This window comes from Dryobates pubescens, chromosome Z (genome assembly GCF_014839835.1).
Source record: "Dryobates pubescens isolate bDryPub1 chromosome Z, bDryPub1.pri, whole genome shotgun sequence".
NCBI classification, from domain to species: domain Eukaryota; kingdom Metazoa; phylum Chordata; class Aves; order Piciformes; family Picidae; genus Dryobates; species Dryobates pubescens.
The window spans coordinates 138,129,947-138,150,599 of record NC_071657.1 but is presented as its reverse complement, the minus strand read 5'-3'; the positions used below and the strand labels follow the sequence as shown (position 1 = coordinate 138,150,599).

The window sequence follows — 20,653 nt, the reverse complement described above, 5'->3', positions numbered from 1 at the left end:
TGTGCTCAGCACCTGTTAGGCCACACCTTGAGTCCTCAGTTTAGGAAAGATGTTGAGATGCTGGAAGGTGTTCAGAGAAGGACGAGGAGGCTGGGGAGGGGTCTGGAGCACAGCCCTGGGAGGAGAGGCTGAGGGAGCTGGGGTTGCTTAGCCTGGAGAAGAGGAGGCTCAGGGGAGACCTTCTTGCTCTCTCCAACTCCCTGAAGGGAGGTTGTAGCCAGGTGGGGGTTGGTCTCCTCTCCCAGGCAAGCAGTACCAGAACAAGAGGACACAGTCTCAAGCTGTGCCAAGGGAAGTTTAGGCTGAATGTGAGGAAGAAATTCTTCCCAGCAAGAGAGATTGGCCACTGGAATGTGCTGCCCAGGGAGGTGGTGGAGTCACCATCCCTGGAAGTGTTTAAGAAGAGCCTGGCTGAGGCACTTGGTGCCATGGTTGAGTTGCTGAGATGGTGCTGGGTGACAGGTTGGACAATGTTCTCAAAGGTCTTTTCCAATCTGGTTAATTCTATTCTATTCTGTACTGAGGAGCAGCAGTCACCTGCAGTGGGTGATCCATCCTGCTCTAAGAGAAGGAGACAAATCAGCTCTTGTGGTGATATTTTAGGGCATGGCCATACAAAGCTTTATCCAGGAGTCTCACATGAACTTCATGTATTACTGACTTTGGTCAAGGGAAATGAGCAGTGGAAATTAGATTCATATGTGGAGTGCAAGCATTTTATAGACTTCTGTGTGCCTTTATAGAGAAGTTTATAGGCTGCTGTTGAGTTAGTTGGGTTTGTGGTTCTGCTGTGTACCCCAGAGATAACTCAGATTTAGTTTGCCTTCAGAGCTTGCAGAATTAACCAGCTTGCAAAAGCCTTTCAGGATGAAGTCCAACCAGCCCTAATACCTGTTAACCAGGAAACATGCTTTAGGCAGCAGAAATAAAGAACACTGTGCAGTGTTCTGCCAGAAGAAAAGTCATAGAACCACAGAATGGTCAGGGTTGGAAGGGACCTCAAGGCACAGCCAGTTCCAAGCCCCTGCCACGGGCAGGGACACCTCACACTACAGCAGGTTGCTCACAGCCACCTCCAGCCTGGCTGCAAACACCTCCAGGCAGGAGGCTGCCACTACCTCCCTGGGCAACCTGTGCCAGGCTCTCACCACCCTCATGGGGAACAACTTCTTCCTCACATCCAATCTCAATGGGCTGCCTGGGGAGGTGGTGGAGTCACCATCACTGGAGGTGTTCAGGAGGAGACTTGATGGGGTGCTTGGTGCCATGGGTTAGTTGTTTGGGTGGTGTTGGATTGGTTGAGGGGTTGGACGCGGTGATCTTGAAGGTCTCTTCCAACCTGGTTTATTCTATGGTTTAGTTGATTAGCTTTGCTCCATCTCCCCCAGTCCTATCCCTCCCTGACACCCTCAAAAGTCCCTCCCCAGCTTTCCTGCAGCCCCCTTCAGATACTGGAAGTCTGCTGCTGCCAGATGCATCAGCCAATGCCTGGTTCTTCTCCTCAGCTCATGTCAGGCTCCTTGTCAGCAATTACCTAGACCAATCTTGTTAACTCACTCTTTAAAGCTCATGCTAGATTTCCTTTCACTTTTTTCCTTTCACTGAGTGGCTCCAGAGGCACTTTGCTGTGCATGGCAAAATGGATTCTGGGCTTCAGAAATCCTGCCTTTGACACAATGGACATAAGCCTCTTTGAAGGTTACTAATTAGTTGTCTATTGGCACCATGGATATGTCCCAGGGACTGGAAAAAAAAACCAACTGAAGCAGAAGGTCTGGTCCTAACTTTGAGGGGTTTTAGTATATGAAGGCAAATCCTTCAAGCCCTCTTGAAGTATACCTCCCACACTTGATTTAGTAGTGACAGTCAATAGAGGTCAGCAGTGAAAAGGACTTCTGGGACTGAAGATTTGTGGTGATTATTCATGACCTTTGGCCTGAAATGGAGCTGAAGTAAAGCAACTGTCTTGAGAGCAGCCCTGAGGAAAAGGCCTTGGGGTGCTGGGGGAGGAGAAGCTCAACAGGAGCCAGCAGAGAGCACTTGCAGCCCAGAGAGCCAAGCAGAGCCTGGGCTGCAGCAAGAGAAGTGTGGCCAGCAGAGCAGGGAGGGGATTCTGCCCCTCTGCTCCACTCTGCTGAGACCACAGCTGGAGCTCTGGGGCCAGTTCTGGAGCCTCTGTTCCAGGAAGGATCTGGAGGTGCTGGAAGGTGTCCAGAGAAGGGCCACAAGGATGAGCAGAGGGCTGGAGCTGCTCTGCTATGGAGACAGACTGAGGGAGTTGGGGTTGTGCAGGCTGGAGAGGAGAAGCCTCCCAGGAGACCTCATTGTGGCCTTCCAGTATCTAAAAGGGGCTACAAGAAAGCTGGGGAGGGACTTTTGAGGGTGTCAGGGAGTGATAGGACTGGGGGGGATGGAGCAAAACTAGAAATGGGGAGATTGAAATTGGATGTTAGGAAGAAGTTGTTCCCCATGAGGGTGGTGAGAGCCTGGCACAGGTTGCCCAGGGAGGTGGTGGAAGCCTCCTGCCTGGAGGTGTTTGCAGCCAGGCTGGATGTGGCTGTGAGCAACCTGCTGCAGTGTGAGGTGTCCCTGCCCATGGCAGGGGGTTGGAGCTGGCTGAGCCTTGAGGTCCCTTCCAACCCTGACCATTCTATGACTGAGGAGCAGCCTTCTCAAGCAGGGTGTTTGGCTGTTGAACAGTTTTCACTACACCTCCTTGAGACCAGGGGGATTTTCTTTCAGGTTCCACTAATAGCTTCAGGGAATTTCATCTGTTTGGATGATGCCTGTGGGGGTTTCTGCATTCATTTTCTGTGTGTTTTTGTCCCTCCCACCTTCACCTTTTATTCTTTTCTGGGTTTTTTTTCAACAATAACCTTCACAACCCTGTGAATTCCCCCAGCTACCTCTCCTCTTAGGAGTGCCTGAACCAGCTCAGTTTTCAGGGCTGGGTGGTGGTTTTTTTCCCCCAAAGCAGTTACAAATGGCACTTTTTGAAAGATGCATGGAGACTGTGTTTAAAAATAATCCATTGTGTCTCATTAGCTGCAGCCAGGCTGGCAAATGAAAGCTATTTTAATGAGCAGCCCCATTTCATTGTCCACCCAGCAGAAGCTGCCAATTCTAGTTCTGGGAAAGAGTCAAGAAAAACACTCTTCTGGAGGGCCTGAGGGCTTTGTAGTGAGCCTCTCCTGCTGGCATTCATCAAGAAGTCTCAGGAGCTGACTCAACTCTTGTGGATTGTCAGGGGACAATTGGGTATTTAGACTTCTTTTTTTCTCCCCCCCCCCATGTTAGCACTGCAAAGCTACACTCCCAGGGAGGGGCATGAATTGCAGATCTGGCAGATGATAGTGAGCTGTGTGTGTGTGTCACACGAGGGGGGAAGCCTGGTGCTGGGGGAACACTTGCCTTGTTTTCGCTGGTGCAAATTTCTGAGGGTTTTCTTGCCATTCCTGATGCCTCCGGGAGGACAGCGCAGTGTAGGCTGCTCCAGGAGTCCTGCAAAGGACAGGGCTGTGGAGGAAGCCAGGCAGAGGGGCCAGCAAGCCTTTCAGCACACACCTTACACTCGGAAGGTAACGAGCATCTGCTTTTAGAGAAGTCTTTCTCCAGCAGAGCTGAGAGGGCTGGAGCAGCTGCTGGCTTACCGGGCAGCTTAAGGCTCACGCCTGCTGGGGGAGCCCCGCACCTCACTGCCTCCTTTGCAGCAGGGTTTGCTGGGAACCAGCCTCTGGGGCAAGTGGTTGTGTTGGAGGCTTAGTTTCATTTTGATGCATAGCTATACTGTCAGAGAGAGGGAGAGAGGTTAGAGACAGAGATAGGGAGAGAGAGAGAGGGAGGCAGAGAGAGAGATGGGGAGAAATAGAGGGAGGGAGATAGATAGATAGATGGATAGGGAGAGATAGATACAGGGAGAGACAGAGATAGGGAGGGAGAGATAGAGAGGGATAGAGATAGGGAGAGAGAGATAGAGATGGGGAGAAATAGAAGGAGATAGATAGATAGGGAGAGATAGATACAGGGAGAGACAGAGATAGGGAGGGAGAGAGATGGGGAGAAATAGAGGGAGAGATAGAGATAGATAGATATATATAGAGAGATAGATAGGTATATAGAGAGGGATATAGATAGATAGATAGAGATAGACATATATAGAGATAGATGTAGCGAGATAGAGAGATAGAGATAGAGACAGAGAGATAGATAGATAGATAGATAAAGATAGAGAGAAAGATAATGAGATAGAGAGATACCAGCTTCTTCAGCAAGTTTGTGAGGAAATACAAACAATTTCTTACTGGGAGTCCATAATTATCATCATCATCATTTAGAGCTATCTGTCCTCAGTGTTTCTTTGACCTGTGCATTGGTTATTAGCCAGAAGGCTTGCTTTAATTATTGGTGTGGGGCTTTTTGTTTGTTTAATGACTGGCCAGCCCTTTTTCAGTCTTTCTGCAGGGAAGGTGTTGTGTACCAGAGAGCTTTGCTTTCAGGCAGGCTGGAATGGAAGTGAATGTGAAGTTGCAGCTGACCTGATGATAAGCAAACCGTTGCAGGAGCAAAAGAAACCGTTCCTGTTGCAAGTGTTATTTCTGTCTCCTCTTCAGCAGCTGCATGTCAGGCACAGTGCTGGAACAGTCTGACATTACTGATCAAGGGGTTTGCATGTAGCTTTGTGTAGCTCTAGCAAGACTGATGGGCTTCTGCTTGTTTTTCTCACATTAATTTGCAGTGAGTCATAAGTAGGCAGCTCAGATTCTGCAACGTATTTCAGCAGGCACATCGAGCCCCAGTGAATTCAGGAGGGTCTAAGGGCACATGCCCATGGCTTGGTGTGTAAGAGCTCAGCAGAGTAAAGAGGATACAAAGTCTTGTGAGGAGAGGACAGATGCTGAACCCCTGGCTCAGAAGGAAACCCCATTTGGCAGGAGGGAACATTGTAGCTTTAGTTCTCTGAATTAAAGAATGTTCTAGGGGGAAATACTGACAGTTTTTTGTTTGTTTTTATTCTTGAATGTGGCAAATGATTCATTCTTTTAACTGAACTTTATTGAGCTGTCAAAGCTTACCCAGCTGTTGAGAGTACTCAGTGAGAGAGACCCATGTCTGAAAACTCAGGTGCTGAAAATCAGGCCTCAGTCATCCCTCGAGAGCCCTGAAGTGTCCTGTTTAGGAATACCTCTGACACAAGCAGCACCCCCACTGAATCCCTCTGAGTCTTCTGGACAAATTAGACATGACCATGGCTCCAGGATCTGCTTTGTTGATGACACTGTTGCTTGCTTTGCAGAAATGTGTGCTTTACTGGCCAGAAAAGAGAGGCATCTATGGGAAGGTGGAAGTCCTGGTTAACAGCGTGCAGGAGTGTGAGAACTACACCGTCCGCCAGCTCACGATAAAGGTAAGAGCCTGCCTCTCAGAGCACCCTTCCTCATGCTTCATGTTTTTCTGATGTTCAGTGAAGCTGAAGTGTTGGGCTGGTTTTTTAATGGCATAAATCTTTACAGGAGGAGTAACTGAGCTATGAAGCTTACAGCTGCAAGGTATGACTGAGATTAAAAGCCCTGGAACACATCACATTGCTGCTTGGCCTAGGCTCTGGCAATAAGAAAAAGGCTTCCAAGAAGAGTTCGAGTTTCAGGCTCTTCAATTAAGTTGCTGTGAAGCCTTTCTAGCATTGCCAAGGCAGTGCAAAGGGATTTCAGTGAATGAAAGGACCAGCAGAGCAACATTCTGAAAAAGAGATGCTGCTCATGCTGTGTGCTGAGCTCACCTGGAGCCCAGCTGAGAGGCTGAAAACGTGAGGAGGACGCAAGGAAAGCTTCAAGCTCTTTCCATGGTTCTGACTAAACATTAACCATGCAAAACAAGGCAGATGCTTCTCTTCTGAGTTACTCCCCACATTGCACATAAGTGCTCTGGGGCTGCATCATCTGACAGAGCACTGCAGCAAACAATGAATCAGGAAGATTCGTTTGGTGTTTCAGCCCAGGCAGTGAGAAGTGGGCAGAAGTCATTGTCGCTGAACACAAATGACTCCAGCCTGTATTCAGCCCCTTTGCTTGTTGAAGGAAGTGGTAGCAGCTTCTGGTGGAGAGAATAACTGGTTGGATGTGGCTCTGGGCAACCTGCTGTAGTGTGAGGTGTCCCTGCCCCTGGCAGGGGGGTTGGGACTGGCTGATCCTTGAGGTCCCTTCCAACCCTGACCATTCTGTGATTGTAATTGGGGTTTGATTGATGCAGAAGGACACTTCTCCTGCACCTGTAATTAAACACTCTTTGTAAATTTACTGTCAGACTCTTGAGAGAATGTCCTTCAAAGGCAGTGGACATGTGTAATAATTCAGAGATCTAAAACCCCAGAGCAAAGAATCTCTCCACATCTTATTGCTGATCTAACCAAGGCCTCTGGCAGTTCCCAGCTGACACCACAGTCGGCAAGTCAGTAGTGAGATGGGCTGAGCAGAGCTTGCACAGCTGGACAAACAGCTAACATCTCAGGTGCACAAAGCCTTCTTGCAGCTGGGTCCCTGGAAGCATGCCTGTGCTCCTTGCATTTGCATCCTCTGAGTCTAGTGAAGAAAGAACCAAATGACTGTTACATCTCTCAAGGCTTTCACTGTGTCTCTACCACAGCATGGAGAGGAATGCAAAGAGCTGTTACACTGCACACCTGCATGTAAAATCTTCCTGTCATTTCCAGCAAGGGAGCCAGTCCCAGAGTGTGAAACACTACTGGTACACATCCTGGCCAGACCACAAAACCCCTGACAGCGCTCAGCCCCTGCTGCAGCTGATGCTGGATGTAGAAGAGGACAGGGTGGGATCCCCAGGCAGAGGGCCTGTCGTTGTGCACTGCAGGTAATGTGCAACCTTTCTGACATGGGCATTGAGTGCACCCTCAGCAGCTCTGCCATGGGCAGGGACACCTCCCACTACACCAGGCTGCTCAAAGTCTCATCCAGCCTGGTCTTAAACACTTCCAGGAATAAGGCACCCACAGCTTCTCTGGGAAACCTGTCCCCTTGTCTCACCAGCCTCATGGAGAACACTGCAACAGGCAGCCCAGGGAGGTGGTTGAGGCCCCACCCCTGGAGATACTCGAGGTCAGGCTGGACAAGGCTCTGAGCAGGCTGATCGAGTAGAGGATGTCCCTGCTGACTGCAGGGTGGGTGGGCTAGAAGACCTTGGGAGTTGCCTTCCAACCCAGACCATTCTCTGATTCTTCTATTGCCTGATCTAAATCTACCCTGGTCTAGTTCAAAGCCATTGCCCCTTATCACCACATGCCCTTACACAAAGCCCTTCTCCAGCATTGCTGTAGGCCCCCTTCAAGTAGGGGAGGGCTGCTATAAGGTCTCCCTGAAGCCTTACTGTTTCCAGAAGAAGAAAACTTTAGGTTCTTACTGAGCTTCATAGTGACAATTGCTCTTCCCAGAAAGAGTAACTGCCCATTGGGGTGTGCTGCCCAGGGAGGTGGTGGGGTCACTGTCCCTGGAGGTGCTCAAAAGGGGATTGGATGTGGCACTTGGAGCCAGGGTTTGGTTGTCAGGAGGTGCTAGGTAATAGGTTGGACCTGATGATCTCTGAGGTCTTTTCCACCCTGGTTGGTTGATTCTATGACCTTCACCTCCCTGTGAAGTGAGTTGGCTTTGCCAGTCACACACCCAGGGGCTCTGCATTGCAGCAGTGCCGTGGTTTGTATTTTGAGTGCTTTCAGATCTAATTGGTTGGGGTTTTTTTTCCACTAACCCCCTTGGACCTGTGAACTCCATTCCCCTGTTAATTTTCTTCCTTCTTTTCAGTGCTGGTATAGGAAGGACTGGATGTTTTATTGCCACAGCCATTGGTTGCCAGCAGCTGAAGGAAGAGGGAGTCGTAGATGCGCTGAGCATCGTCTGCCAGCTCCGAGTGGATCGGTGAGTGCCAGAAGAGCCACAAAGCAGTCAGGGGTTCTGGAATCATGACAGAAATGCTTCAGTAATCATCAGCTGTGATTCAGTCATGGCTCTGAAAAACCCTCTCACACTTGACTGTTGCTTCACATGAAGTGGCTGCCATCACTTTTGCTGCCGTCACTTTTGCTGCCTCTTTACGACAGCCTCAGCTGAAGGGTCAAGGCAATATTTGTTCCTTAGGGCCTGAATAAGGAATATTTCTTTCTCTGTGTGAAACTGTGAGAGATTCCTCTGAAGGAAATTCTCCTCAGAGGGTAACCCTGGGGTTGCTGGGCACTTGGCACCCCTCTTTTTCCCTCCTGGAGCTCTCTGCTCTCTGCAGCATCCCGCTAGGACACAAGAGACATAATGCAATCTGGAGGCCAAGGATTGTCTCTGAGCATCCAGGCTCCCTCAGTGTGCAGCTTCTTTATGCAGCAGAGAGAGCCAGATCTGGTGCTTTAAATATTCCTTGAGCTATGCTGGGGGTGCTTTGGAACTGGGTTGGCACACTTGAGCCAGCTTAAGGAAACAGCAAGGCATTGGTTGCAGAGTTTTGTGAAGTCAGATCAATTCCCTGACTGAATTCACAGCTTGGGTGCAGGAACTCTGCAAGCCAGCATTGTTGCAGAGTGCTTTGTTTAGTGAAACCCTGGCTGAAGAGAGATTTGTGTTGGGAAGGAGGATGTGGTTATTGTGCACAATGGAAGCTGTTGGTTTGGTTGTACTTTTCTTTCTTCTGCTGCTGGAGGAAGCAGGATTTTGTCTAAAGTAAATAAACAGGGGTGCACCAGGGATAGAGAAGGCTCATTCCTCTGCAGATGGAGCCAGCAGGTCCTGCAGCCTCCTTGCAAGTATCTTGCAAGATCCAGGGAGGTTCTCCTCCCCCTCTAGTCAGTCCCACTGAGGCCCCACCTGCAATACTGCATCCAGTTCTGGGCTCCCCAGTTCAAGAAGGACAGGGATCTGCTGGAGAGAGTCCAAGGGAGGGCTACAAGGATGCTGAAGGGACTGCAGCAATGCCTGGGGAGGAGAGGCTGAGAGCCCTGGGGCTGTTTGGTCTGGAGAGGAGAAGACTGAGACTGATCAATGTCTATCAATAGCTGAGGGGTGGGGGCAGGAAGGAAGGGACAGGGACAGGGACAGCCTCTGCTCAGTTGCAGCCTGGGATAGGACAAGAGGCAGTGGATAGAAACTCCAGCACAGGAGGTTCCACCTCAACATGAGGAGGAATTTCTGCACTGTGAGGTTCCCAGAGCCCTGGAGCAGGCTGCCCAGAGAGGTTGTGGAGTCTCCTTCTCTGGAGCCTTTCCAGCCCTGTCTGGATGTGTTCTGTGTGACCTGTGCTGGATTCTCTGGTCCTGCTCTGGCAGGGGGGTTGGGCTGGGAGATCTCCAGAGGTCCCTTCCAACCCCTAACACCCTGTCATCTTAGCTGCTTCTGACATGCATTCCTTCTTTAAATGGAAACAGCCCACAAGGGTCCAGATGCTGGAAAATAGGTTAGGAGCTGGATTTTTGTCTTCTGAAGAGCTGTGCAAGGTATTGGAAGCACAGGAGGACCAGATTCCATGTAACTGCCTCTGTTTATGGATCATCTCCTCTGCCCTCTCCTCCCAAACACCATGATACTGGAGATGGTAATGTGATCCTTGCAGGGCAGCATGAGGCACTTGGGGTGTAGCAGTCTCCAAGGGGAGTTCTTGACATAAAAACCTCAGGAAGAAAAGAGAAAAGAAGGTGGAAAGCTGAGGGGAAAATGCTTATTCTGGTTTCAATGATCAACTCCAACATTCCAACACTTCTCTTCCTCTTACTGGAGAAGATTTGTAGTGTTCTCTCCCATTTTAGTATTGGTGTGAGAAGATCAGCTTATCCTTATTGCTTTCATCCCCCACTGCAGAGACGTGGAAGCCACAGTGCCAGCCTCAGCTGCATTCCTGACAGCACAGTCTCATCCAAGTGCATCTGACTAATGAACTTTCTGATATCTATTACTATCCTAAAGAACCTTGGAAAGAGAATGGAAAGCTGACCCAAATCTAAACATTCCCAGCAGCAATCTCAGGGACACAAAGCCTCTTAGGAAAAATTGCCTCCAGTCTTGGGATCTGCACAGTTCTGCCTGTTTTCTGCTGTCAGACTGCAGCCACAGAATCCAGGGATCCTGCTTAAGGCACCCCAGCTTAGCACATCCTCAGGCACTCTGTGAGACAGAGCCCTGGAGCAGGCTGCCCAGGGGGAGTGTGGAGTCTTCCTCTCTGGAGATACTCAAAACCCACCTGGCTGTGTTCCTGTGTGATCTGCTCTAGGTGCTGCTGCTCTGGCAGGGGGGTTGGACTGCATGAGCTGTTGAGATCCTTTCCAGCCCCTAACATTCTGTGATTCTGTGATCCACTCCAAATCTTGACCCAGGATAGTGTCCTGGGGTGCAGCAAGAAAAGTGTGGCCAGCAGGGCTAGGGAGGTTCTGCTCCCCCTCTGCTCTGCTGAGACCACAGCTGCAATCCTGTGGCCAGTTCTGGGCTCCCCAGCTCCAGAGAGACAGAGACCTGCTGGAGAGAGGCCAAGGGAGAGCCAGGAGGATGCTTAGGGGACTTGAGCATCTCCCCTGTGAAGAGAGACTGAGAGCCGTGGGGCTGTTGAGTCTGGAGAAGAGAAGGCTGAGAGGGATCTGATCAATGTCAATCAATGGCTGAGGGCTGGGGGTCAAGTGGAGGGGGCCAAGCTCTTGTGGGTGGTGCACAGCAATAAGCCAAGGAGCAATGGAGACAAACTTGACCAGAGAAGGTTTCAGCTCAGCATGAGGAGAAACTTCTTTGGTGTGAGGGTGTTGGAGCCCTGGAGCAGGCTGCCCAGAGAGGTTGTGGAGTCTCCTTAACAGGTTGGACTTGCTGATCTCTGAGTTCTTTGGCACCCTGGCTGATTCTGTCAGACCCAGAGGTCCTCTTGACTTCAGTTCTCTTTTCTTTTGGTTTTTTCCCTCCCTGGTTGGTTTTTTGTATTGTGCAGCAGAAACAGGAAGTGTTTGATGTGAGGCATCTTCAAGCCTTAGCTGTGCTATCAAGAGCTGTTGCACATTCTTAACCTTAGAGGCACATTCCTGGAATGGCATCCAGTGCCTCTGCTCCTGGCTCCCCAGACAGGATGAGAAGAGCTTCCAGTCTGCGTCACTTCATTGTTTAAGTGTTTTGACTAATTGCCTCAGGTTAGGGGGGATCAAAAACAGCCCAAGTCCTGCATCACATTCAGGTTGGAGCAGACTGCATCCAGCTGCACTAGCAGCAAGCCAGAGGGCTGGGTGAAACACCCTTCCCTCCCCCTGGCAGAGCTGAGCAGCTCCCCGAGCCCTCAGGATCCCAGGGGCTGTTTCTTCCAAGCACTGCCCCAAGGGAGTCCCGAAGAAGCAGAGGCCTCAGCAGCTTGCAAGGACAAAGGCTGCACATGCAGAGGTGCTGAAGCCCTGGGTACATCCCTTCTGGGCACTAGGGACACAGGGAGAGGAAACCTCCCTGCCTGAGCTGGTTTCCTCCTGAGCTGCTCTTTTGGAGAAGCTGATGCCTTAGGGCCACAAATAATTCCTTGTTCTTGAACATGAGTCTTGCACAAGAGCAAAAGGGAGAAGGACTTGGGGGTATTGGTAGGTGAAAAAGTGGACAGGAGCCAGCTTGTAGCCCAGAGAACCTGCCAGATCCTGGGCTGCATAAGTGAGACCAGCAGGCCAAGAGAGTTGATTCTCCCCCTTTGCTCTCATGAGACCCCACCTGGAGACCCCAGCCAGCTCTGGGGCTCCCAGTACAAGAAAGCCATGGACATGGCTCATGTGGGCCCAGAGGAGGGACACAAAAATGATCAGAGGGCTGAAACACCTTCCCTGTGAGGACAGCTGAGAGAGCTGGAGGTGTTCAGCCTTGAGAGGGCTCTGTGGAGACCTTATAGCAGCCTTCCAGGACTTAAAGGAGGCCTAGAGAGAAGCTAAGGAGGGACTGGTTGTCTGGCAGTGCAGTGACAGGATGAAGGGTAATGATTTTAAACTTGAAGAAGGTAGATTTAGATTAGAGGTAAGGAAGGAACTCTTTGCAGTGAGGGTGGTGAGGCACCAGAACAGGTTGCCCAGGGATGCCCTGTGCCTGGAAGTGCTCAGGGTCAGGCTGGGTGGGACTTTGAGCCACCTGATTTAGTGAAAGCTGCACCAGCCCGTGGCAGGGGGATTGGCCTGGGTCCTGGAATGGCTCAGGTTGGAAGGGACCTCAGAGATACCTGCTCTGACCTCCTCACCATGGGCAGGGACACCTCTCAACTAGACTCAGCTGCTCAAGGCCTCATCCAGCCTGGCCTTCAACACCCCTAGGAAGGAGGCAGCCACAAGCTCCCTGGGCAGCCTATTCCAGAGTCTCACCACCCTCAGACTGAAGAACTTCTTGCTAAGATCCAGTCTTACCCTGCCCTCCTCAGCCCCAAATGGGTGATTATTGATGGGTGGTGCTATGGGTCTATGAATCCCATGTACAGTAGCCCTGAGCAAGCCAAGCTGTCTGAACCTCTGCATAAGATTCAGGTGCCCCCAGACTGGCAGGGATGTGCACTGGTTTGCCCATGCAGGTTCAGAAGCATCCTCACATCTCTGGGTGTTTGCTAACCCAGGACAATGTGGTAGTGCTGGGTTCAGCCCCAGCCAGTCTCATCCATACCTGGGGATTTTGGCTGTGACTCCAGCACTGGAGAGGAGGGAGCAAGGACCACCCCTGCAATCAGCCTGGTGCAGCCAAACTTGTTTTAAGCTGCCCTTCCTGCCAAGTCACAGCATCACAGAATGTTAGGGGCTGAAAGGGACCTCCAAAGCTCATCCAGTCCAACCCCCCAGAGCAGGAGCACCCAGAGCAGGTCACACAGGAACACAGCCAGGCAGGGCTGGAATAGCTCCAGAGAGGGAGACTCCACAGCCCCCCTGGGCAGCCTGCTCCAGGGCTCTGGCACCCTCACAGGGAAATAATTCTTCCTCCTGTTTCCATGGAACTTCCTGTGCCTCAAAGTCCTTCTCCCTTCCTCCAAGCCCTGCACACAGTGGATGTAGCTGGGGAAGCACACTCCCTCAGAGAGCACTGATAGGGAGATGGGAAGGGAAGCTGGCTGGGAAGAGGCTGCGTGGGCAGGGCAGGACGCAGCAGTGACAAGGCAGGAAGGAGGCCAGGCAGTAAGGGGGACCAGAGCAAAGCCCTCCCATCACCTTTGGACTCTCCAGATCTACAAGCAGGGGACAAGCACAGAGGAAAGCAGCTGAAGTCAGCAGGCAGAGCTATGAATTTGTGGATGTCCTTGTTGGCAAAGCTGAGAAGCTATTGCATCTCTGCTGAGACCACAGCTGCAGCTCTGGGTCCAGTTCTGGAGCCTCTGTGCCAGGAAGGATCTGGAGGTGCTGGAAGGTGTCCAGAGAAGGGCCACGAGGATGAGCAGAGGGCTGGAGCTGCTCTGCTCTGAGGACAGACTGAGGGAGTTGGGGTTGTGCAGTCTGGAGAAGAGAAGGCTCTGAGGAGACCTCATTGTGGCCTTCCAGTATCTGCAGGGGGCTACAAGAAAGCTGGGGAGGGACTTTTGAGGGAGTCAGGGAGTGATAGGACTGGGGGGGATGGATCCAAGCTAGAGGAGGGGAGATTTAGATTAGACATTAGGAAGAAGTTGTTCCCCATGAGGGTGGTGAGAGCCTGGCACAGGTTGCCCAGGGAGGTGGTGGAAGCCTCATCCCTGGAGGTGTTTGCAGCCAGGCTGGAGGTGGCTGTGAGCAACCTGCTGCAGTGTGAGGTGTCCCTGCCCATGGCAGGGGGCTTGGAACTGGCTGATCCCTGAGGTCCTTTCCAACCCTGGCACTTCTGTGGTTCTAATTGGCACCAGCTGGGACTACTTAAGGGCCTGTGATTTAGTTCCTGCATGACAGACATGCAGCTCACTGAAAGATGTCCTGCAATTGCCTGAGCTCACAGGAGGAGCACAGACAGCTGACCCCTTGCTTCAAGGAGTAGGTCCTACTTGAATTATGCTTCTCCTGCCACAGCCATTTAACCATCCAGCAGCACTGTGGAAAATGACCTTGTGGCTGTGGATGACTTTCTCTAATACTGGAGGGCAATACTTGCTGAGGCAGTTGAACCTGTCTTTCAGATATCTTTGTATATCTGTAGACTCTTTTACACACACAATGGACCAGGTTGGAAAAGATCTTTGAGATCATCCAGTCCAACCTCTCACCCAACACCATCTCATCAACTAAACCATGGCACCAAGTGCCTCAGCCAGTCCCCTCTTAAACACCTCCAGGGATGGGGACTCCACCACCTCCCTGGGCAGCACATCCCAATGGCCAATCTCTCTTGCTGGGAAGAACTTTCTTCTCACCTCCAGCCTAAACCTCCCCTGGCACAGCTTGAGTCTGTGTCCTCTTGTTCTGGTGCTGGTTGCCTGGGAGAAGAGACCAACCCCCACCTGGCTACAACCTCCCTTCAGGGAGTTGGAGAGACCAAGAAGGTCTCCCCTGAGCCTCCTCTTCTGCAGGCTAAGCAACCCCAGCCCCCTCAGCCTCTCCTCCCAGGGCTGTGCTCCAGACCCCTCCCCAGCCTCGCTGCTCTTCTCTGGACACCTTCCAGCATGTTTTGTTGCCAGGGTGTCTGAAGAGGTCACTTGGGGGTTTCTCATTGCTTCTCCCAGAAGATGCCTGGCTTTGACCTTGCTCTCACTCACAGATTTGATTGATTCAATGGGGTTGAAGCCTCATGCAATACACATCTTGATGTCTTTCTTCCCACTAAGGCCATTTCGTCTTTCATCCCCTCCAAGGTAACTTGAGGCTCCAGGGTACCCTGAGGAGAAGCAGATGAGACAGTAAAAGTAGAATTAAGTGAACTTGAGGCTTCACTCTGTGAGAAGTGAGACCTGGAAGACTTTAGTATTGTCAGGAAGAGGCTCAGTTTCATTGCAGAGCTCAGTTTCATTGCAGAGCTCGGTGGTACCACCCTTAATCACAGCTCCCCCTTCCTACCGCAGCACAGCCGATGTTGGGGGTGTGGGACTTGATCTTCATGCTTAGATCTGAAAAAGGGATCATTATCAGGTGAAGGCCTCTAGTCCAAGCTGTCTGCAGCTAGTCCTCTTTGTGCTCAAGTTAACCTTCTCCATTGTTGGTGCTGCAGTGAGTCACTGCTGTAGAATTTCTTCGGTGGCTACTGTGCAGACCGGACGCGCTGTAGGCGTTCAGAAGAGGACAGGAAGAGCTGTTCTCAGCACAGGCACTCTGCAAGGCACCAGTAAGGCACAGGAATGAAAGGCCAGATGATGGCTACACCCTTCACCCATCAGGACTGTTGCTGTGTCTGTGTACCTGGCCTGTCTTGCTCTGGTGACTGAGCACAATTCACTCTGTGCTGAATTGGAAATGTAGGCTTTAACCATCCAGACCCCAGAGGGTTTAGTATCATAGCATCAGTCAGGGTTGGAAGGGACCACAAGGATCATCTAGTGCCAACCCCCCTGCCATGGGCAGGGACACCCCACACTAGATCAGCCTGGCCAGAGCCTCATCCAGCCTGGGCTTAAACACCTCCAGGGACGGCGCCTCAACCCCCTCCCTGGACAACCCATTCCAGGGCTTCACCACTCTCATGGGGAAGAACTTCCTCCTCACCTCCAGCCTGAATCTCCTCTAGTTCTTACCCTGACACAACTGGGAACAGAATCACAGAAACATTCAGGTTGGGAAAGAGCCTCAGGACCACCAAGGCCAACCCAGAGCCCTACTCTGCAAGGCTCACCCCTAAATCACAGCCCCAAGCACCACAGCCAAACCCCCTGCAAACACAGCCAGGCTTGGGGACTCCACCACCTCCCTGCCCAGCACATTCCAAGCCCTCACCACTCTTGCCTGAAAAAAAGCTTTCCTCATGTCCAGTCTGAACCTCCCCAGGGGCAGCTTGAGGCCATTCCCTCTTCTTCTGTCACTACTGACCTGGGAGCAGAGCCCAGCACCAACCTCTCCACAACCTCCTTGCAGGGAGCTGTAGAGAGCCAGGAGGTCTCCCCTCAGCCTCCTCTCTTTCCCACTAACCATCCCCAGCTCCTTCAGTTGCTCTGCATCAGATTTCTTCTCCAGGCCCTTCCCAGCTTCCTTGCCCTCCTCTGCCCTGGCTCCAGCACCTCCACATCTCTCCTGTATTGAGGTGCCCAGAACTGGACACAATACTTGAAGGCTGGTTCATGCTGGGCATGTGCTGAGTGGTGTAGGCTCTGAAGAAAGCACTTCTGCTTGGGCAGGTCTCTCACTCACTCAAGCAAACTAAGGCAAACCTGCATGAGAGGGCTTCGATTAGCTGATGGTGGTGGGGCTGGAAGGGGCTGGAGGCTGTTGGGTTCACAGAATCACAGATTCAACCAGGTTGGAAAAGACCTGAGAGATCATCAAGTCCAACCTATTACTTCTTAAGCAAGAAGTCTCAAGCTGTGCCAGGGGAGGTTTAGGCTGGAGGTGAGGGGAAAGTTCTTGCCAGCAAGAGAGATTGGCCCTTGGGATGTGCTGCCCAGGGAGGTGGTGGAGTCACCGTCCCTGGAGGTGTTCAAGAGGGGATTGGATGTGGCACTTGGAGCCATGGTTTAGTTGTCAGGAAGTGCTGGGTGACAGGTTGGACTTGATGATCTCTGAGGTCTTTTCCAACCTTCCTGGTTGTATGATTCTAAGAAGATTTTGTTCCCCTGTGTTTCCTTTGCAGGGGTGGAATGGTCCAGACCAGTGAACAGTATGAGTTTGTGCACCACGCACTGAGTCTGTATGAGAGCAGGCTTTCTGCAGAAGCTGTCCAGTGAAGCCAAGGAGGGGATAACCCCAAAGGTCAATCCCCTGAGGTAATTTGGTTCATTACCTACCAGCAGCTTCTTCAAGGAGTTTTCCTGCCGTGGGCAGAGCGCCTGTGAGGCCAACTGCTGAAAGGATTACGGACGGGTGGGCAAAAAAGTCTAGAGCTTGCTGGACCCCTGCTGTACATGAATGTATTGTGACCCTCCCAACCATGAGTGCTGAAGAGGGCACTGTCCTGAAGCTCCACGTGGGGATGCTGACCTGTTCCTCTCAAGGTGGGTTTCCCCTGCAATGCTGACGGCTGCCCTGTGGGATGCGTGTGAAGTGCTCCTGCCACAGCCAGCTGGAGGGACCTTGGATCTTCAGCAGAAGAGATGTTTATCAAGTGTATAAATGCTTTAACTGTCTTGTGAATGGACTGTCAACTGTACTGTACAAGTGCTATTACTGATTATGTGGTGAGCTTTTGTTTCTTGGCCACATAAGAATATTCCTGCTGCTAACAGACACAACACAACACAACAAAACCAATTTCGTGTGTTCGATTTGTGGAGTTTCAAATGAACAAAACAAACACAGCCCCCCAAAAAAAATCCATTTGAGAAAGAAAGAAAGAAAGAAGATAATTAAAACAAAAAGATGAGATTAAAAAAAATGGAAAACAAAAAGAAATGATGAGATTTAAAAGAGATTAAAAAAAAAAAGAAAGATGATGAGGTAAGAAAAGGCAAAGGTGAGAGAAAAAGAAAGAAGAGGAGATAAAAGAAAGGAGGTCATAGAAAAGAAAGGAGATTAAAAAATAAAGGAGATAAAGAAAGAAAAGATGAAAAAGAAGGTAAAAAAAGGTAAAAAAGAAGATAAAAAAGAAAAGAAAAAAGGATTAAAAAAGATAAAAAAGAAGTTTAAAAAAAAAAGATTTAAAAAGGTAAAAAAGATTAAAAAAGATAAAAAAGATTAAAAAAGATAAAGAAGATTAAAAAAAGATAAAAAAGGAGATTAAAAAAAGATAAAAGATTAAAATAGATAAAAAAGATTTAAAAAAGATAAAAAAGAAGATTAAAAAATATTAAAAAGATTAAAAATAGATAAAAAAGAAGATAAAAAAGATAAAAAGAAGATAAAAAAGGATTAAAAAAAAAGAAGTTAAAAAAAGATAAAAAAGGATAAAAAAAAAGATAAAAAAGAAGATTAAAAAAAGATAAAAAAGATTAAAAAAAGGATAAAAAAAGAAAAGGTAAAAAAAGACCAAAAAAAAAAAGATAGAAAGAAGCTAATAAAAAAAAGGAAAGAGTAAAGAAAGAAAAGGATACAAAAAGAAGATGAGATAATAAATCCCAAGACTAAAGGTGAGGTTGAAAAACAAAAACGAGATTAAACAAAAGAATTAAAGACAATTAAAAAAGATATACTTAAAAATAAAAGAAAGAAGGTGAGAAACTAAAAAGAGCTCATTGAAAAGAAAAAGAAAGCAAAGGAGGTCATAAACTAAACCCCTCAAAGCCTTGGGGGTTTCTTGCTGGCCCATACTCCAAAGCAGTGACTATTTGGTATGGAAATCTCAATGTTCTTGCTCCTCTTAACTCTTCAGTGTGTATTGAGTGTAGGTGTCCCAGAGCAGCTGCAGAGCACAGTGTCTCTTTATTCGGTGTGTTTGTATTTAACCCTCTGCTGTTGACTGTCTTAGAAGATGCTTCTGCTACAGACCCCAGCCCAAGTGTGTGTGTAAGTTGTGGAAGTCATCTTCCTCCTCCAAGAGACTTTGTAGCCTATATTAACTGGTAAGGATTTGCAATCTCTGTCTGTCCTTTTGCTAACCTGGGATTTGTAATCTCTTTCTCTGCTCCTGGTGTTCTGTCTGCTCTCTCTCTTTCCAGTGAGAGGTAGATGGCTGCAGTGGGATGGACTGTTCCACACGGGGCTTACACAGGCAAGACAATGCTGCTACGACTGTTCCCTTTTACTGGTCAGCAAGAGGTTGCTTTAAAGAGAAGTGTGAAGTTGACTTGCTATGACTTAACAGGACTCAGAGGTCTGTTTACAGGGTACAATGAGTTTTTAATGCAGTGATGTTGACTTTGCTTCATACTGCTAATAAATGACTCTTGGTATAAAGCACTGGCCCAGGTCTTTTGTTCTTTTCCAGAGGAGGGGATGCAGCACACGCTCCTGTGCCCCCACAAACAGCGCAGCCCAATACGGTTCCAGAACCCTGGGGAACCAGTCCAGAAGGTGCAGGGAATCTCCCACTGACATGAAGCAAGGTGGATCACCTGATGGGAAGGCAAAACCAGCACCACTTGATCCCTCAGTGGGGAGTTTGTGTAAGACTCATTGCAGACCTCGGAGATTTGCCTCCTCATCATCCTGTTCTCCACCAACCCCCCTCCCTCCTCTACTTGGCTTTTAGGCCTTGTGGAGTTGGAAGTATCAATATCAGAGTTTCTCTCGATTAGGCAGAGTGAGATGTGTGTTTGCTTCCTGGCTGGGGCAGCATTTGCTCCTTCAGCACCATCCAGACCACCTGCAGGCTGGCACTGCATCACACCAAGCTCTAATCCCTTTTTCTTTCAGTCTAAAGAGATTCAATATCATCTCTTGGAGCTCCCCAGGCGTTTGAGGACCTCTCTCTCCCCCTCCCTCTCTTCTGCTTGTAATTTAATTCACACACACACACACATATATATATATATAATTATTTTTCCAAAATAGAGCAAGTAGTAAACTCTGAGGACTCATACAACAGGGACAAAGTGGTGTAAAACTCCCCAAAACAATTGAATAGAAGGAAGTGCTCGTCACTGACTTTTTCCCCCCGTGAAGGCACATTTCCTTCCTAGCCTTCGCTTCACTTATCTGAGGTGGGTTTTTTTAAGAGAAGCATGGGGAGTTGCTAGAGGGGGAAAATGGATTCTGTCTTTCACCTCCTGCTTTCTACCTGCCTTGCCTTGACGTTCTCAGGTAAGTGTCTCTCCCCGCTCCCCCTGGGCCGCGCCGCTGAGCAGAGCCCTGCGGCGGGGCCGGTGGCTTACCAGAACCGACCCCTGTCTGTGCTGGGAGGAATGGGGGGGCAGGGCCAACCGAGCCTCTTCTGTTTAGTTTTCTTTTCAAAGGAAAATAAACTGTCTCCTTCTATGCTGGAGATGATACTTCTCTCTCTTGAGAGGGTATCTTGCTGGACGATGCAGGAGCTGAGCTCTGGGGGCAAGGGTTTGGAAAGGGAGGTTCCTATTTTCTTGCTTAGCTCCTACTTTGTGTAACTTCCAGAGCCAGCAGCTTTCTGTGATGCTTGCTTAGGAAATACCCAGGTCTGGGAGAACAGGGCAGTGCCAAACCTCCCCCCAGGGCTGGTGCTGCATTGAGCAGTTTGTAACTAATGGGGCTGGAGGTGTCTGAGTAACTGAGGCTGAAACGAGAGAAAAACCCAGGCAAGGTCTGGCAGGGAGCCTGCACTGAACAGCCAGCTCGGTGCTCTGTGACCAGTGCAGCTTCTGTGTTGGTAACTTTGGGGTGGGTTGGTTTTGATTGTAATTCTCTCCATCTGAGTGTTTGATGTTGATCTCTAAGTGTGGCAGCCCAGCGAGATAATCTAAGGTGAATTGGGATGGTCACCAAACTAACAGCTAGAGAGGCTGGAGTAAATCCAGTACAACAGAGGGACTTCCTATCAGTGAAGAGCCTCCATTCCTGTAACAGCACAGGCACAGAGCTTTGGCCACGTCCCCTTGCTTTGCTTTCTTCAGAGACACAACAGGTTTTACTCAAACCATTCCCAGGCAGTAAACTGTGGTGCAAAAGGGCTGCTGTAAAACTGAAAGGAAAACTGAGAGCTCCTGTCGATCTTTGTGCTTTCAGGGAGTAAGGTATCTAAAGCTGGTGTTT

At 49.8% G+C, this 20,653-nt stretch overlaps 2 protein-coding genes across 2 annotated transcripts in view; both read left to right on the top strand.

Annotated features, from left to right (window-relative positions):
• The window catches only part of PTPRR (protein tyrosine phosphatase receptor type R), a 160,274-nt gene extending 142,991 nt beyond the window's left edge, over window positions 1-17,283 (top strand). Inside the window, exons 11-14 of the mRNA XM_054178738.1 lie at window positions 5,294-5,404; window positions 6,707-6,864; window positions 7,809-7,922; window positions 16,689-17,283. Of these exons, the coding sequence (XP_054034713.1) occupies window positions 5,294-5,404; window positions 6,707-6,864; window positions 7,809-7,922; window positions 16,689-16,782 (477 nt within the window). The 3' untranslated portion in view covers window positions 16,783-17,283. The remainder of the gene's footprint in view (window positions 1-5,293; window positions 5,405-6,706; window positions 6,865-7,808; window positions 7,923-16,688) is intronic.
• Window positions 17,284-19,571: 2,288 nt separating this feature from the next.
• Window positions 19,572-20,653, top strand: part of PTPRB (protein tyrosine phosphatase receptor type B) — an 86,120-nt gene continuing 85,038 nt past the window's right edge. The window contains exon 1 of the mRNA XM_054178314.1: window positions 19,572-19,732. Within this exon, the coding sequence (XP_054034289.1) occupies window positions 19,678-19,732 (55 nt within the window). The 5' untranslated portion in view covers window positions 19,572-19,677. The remainder of the gene's footprint in view (window positions 19,733-20,653) is intronic.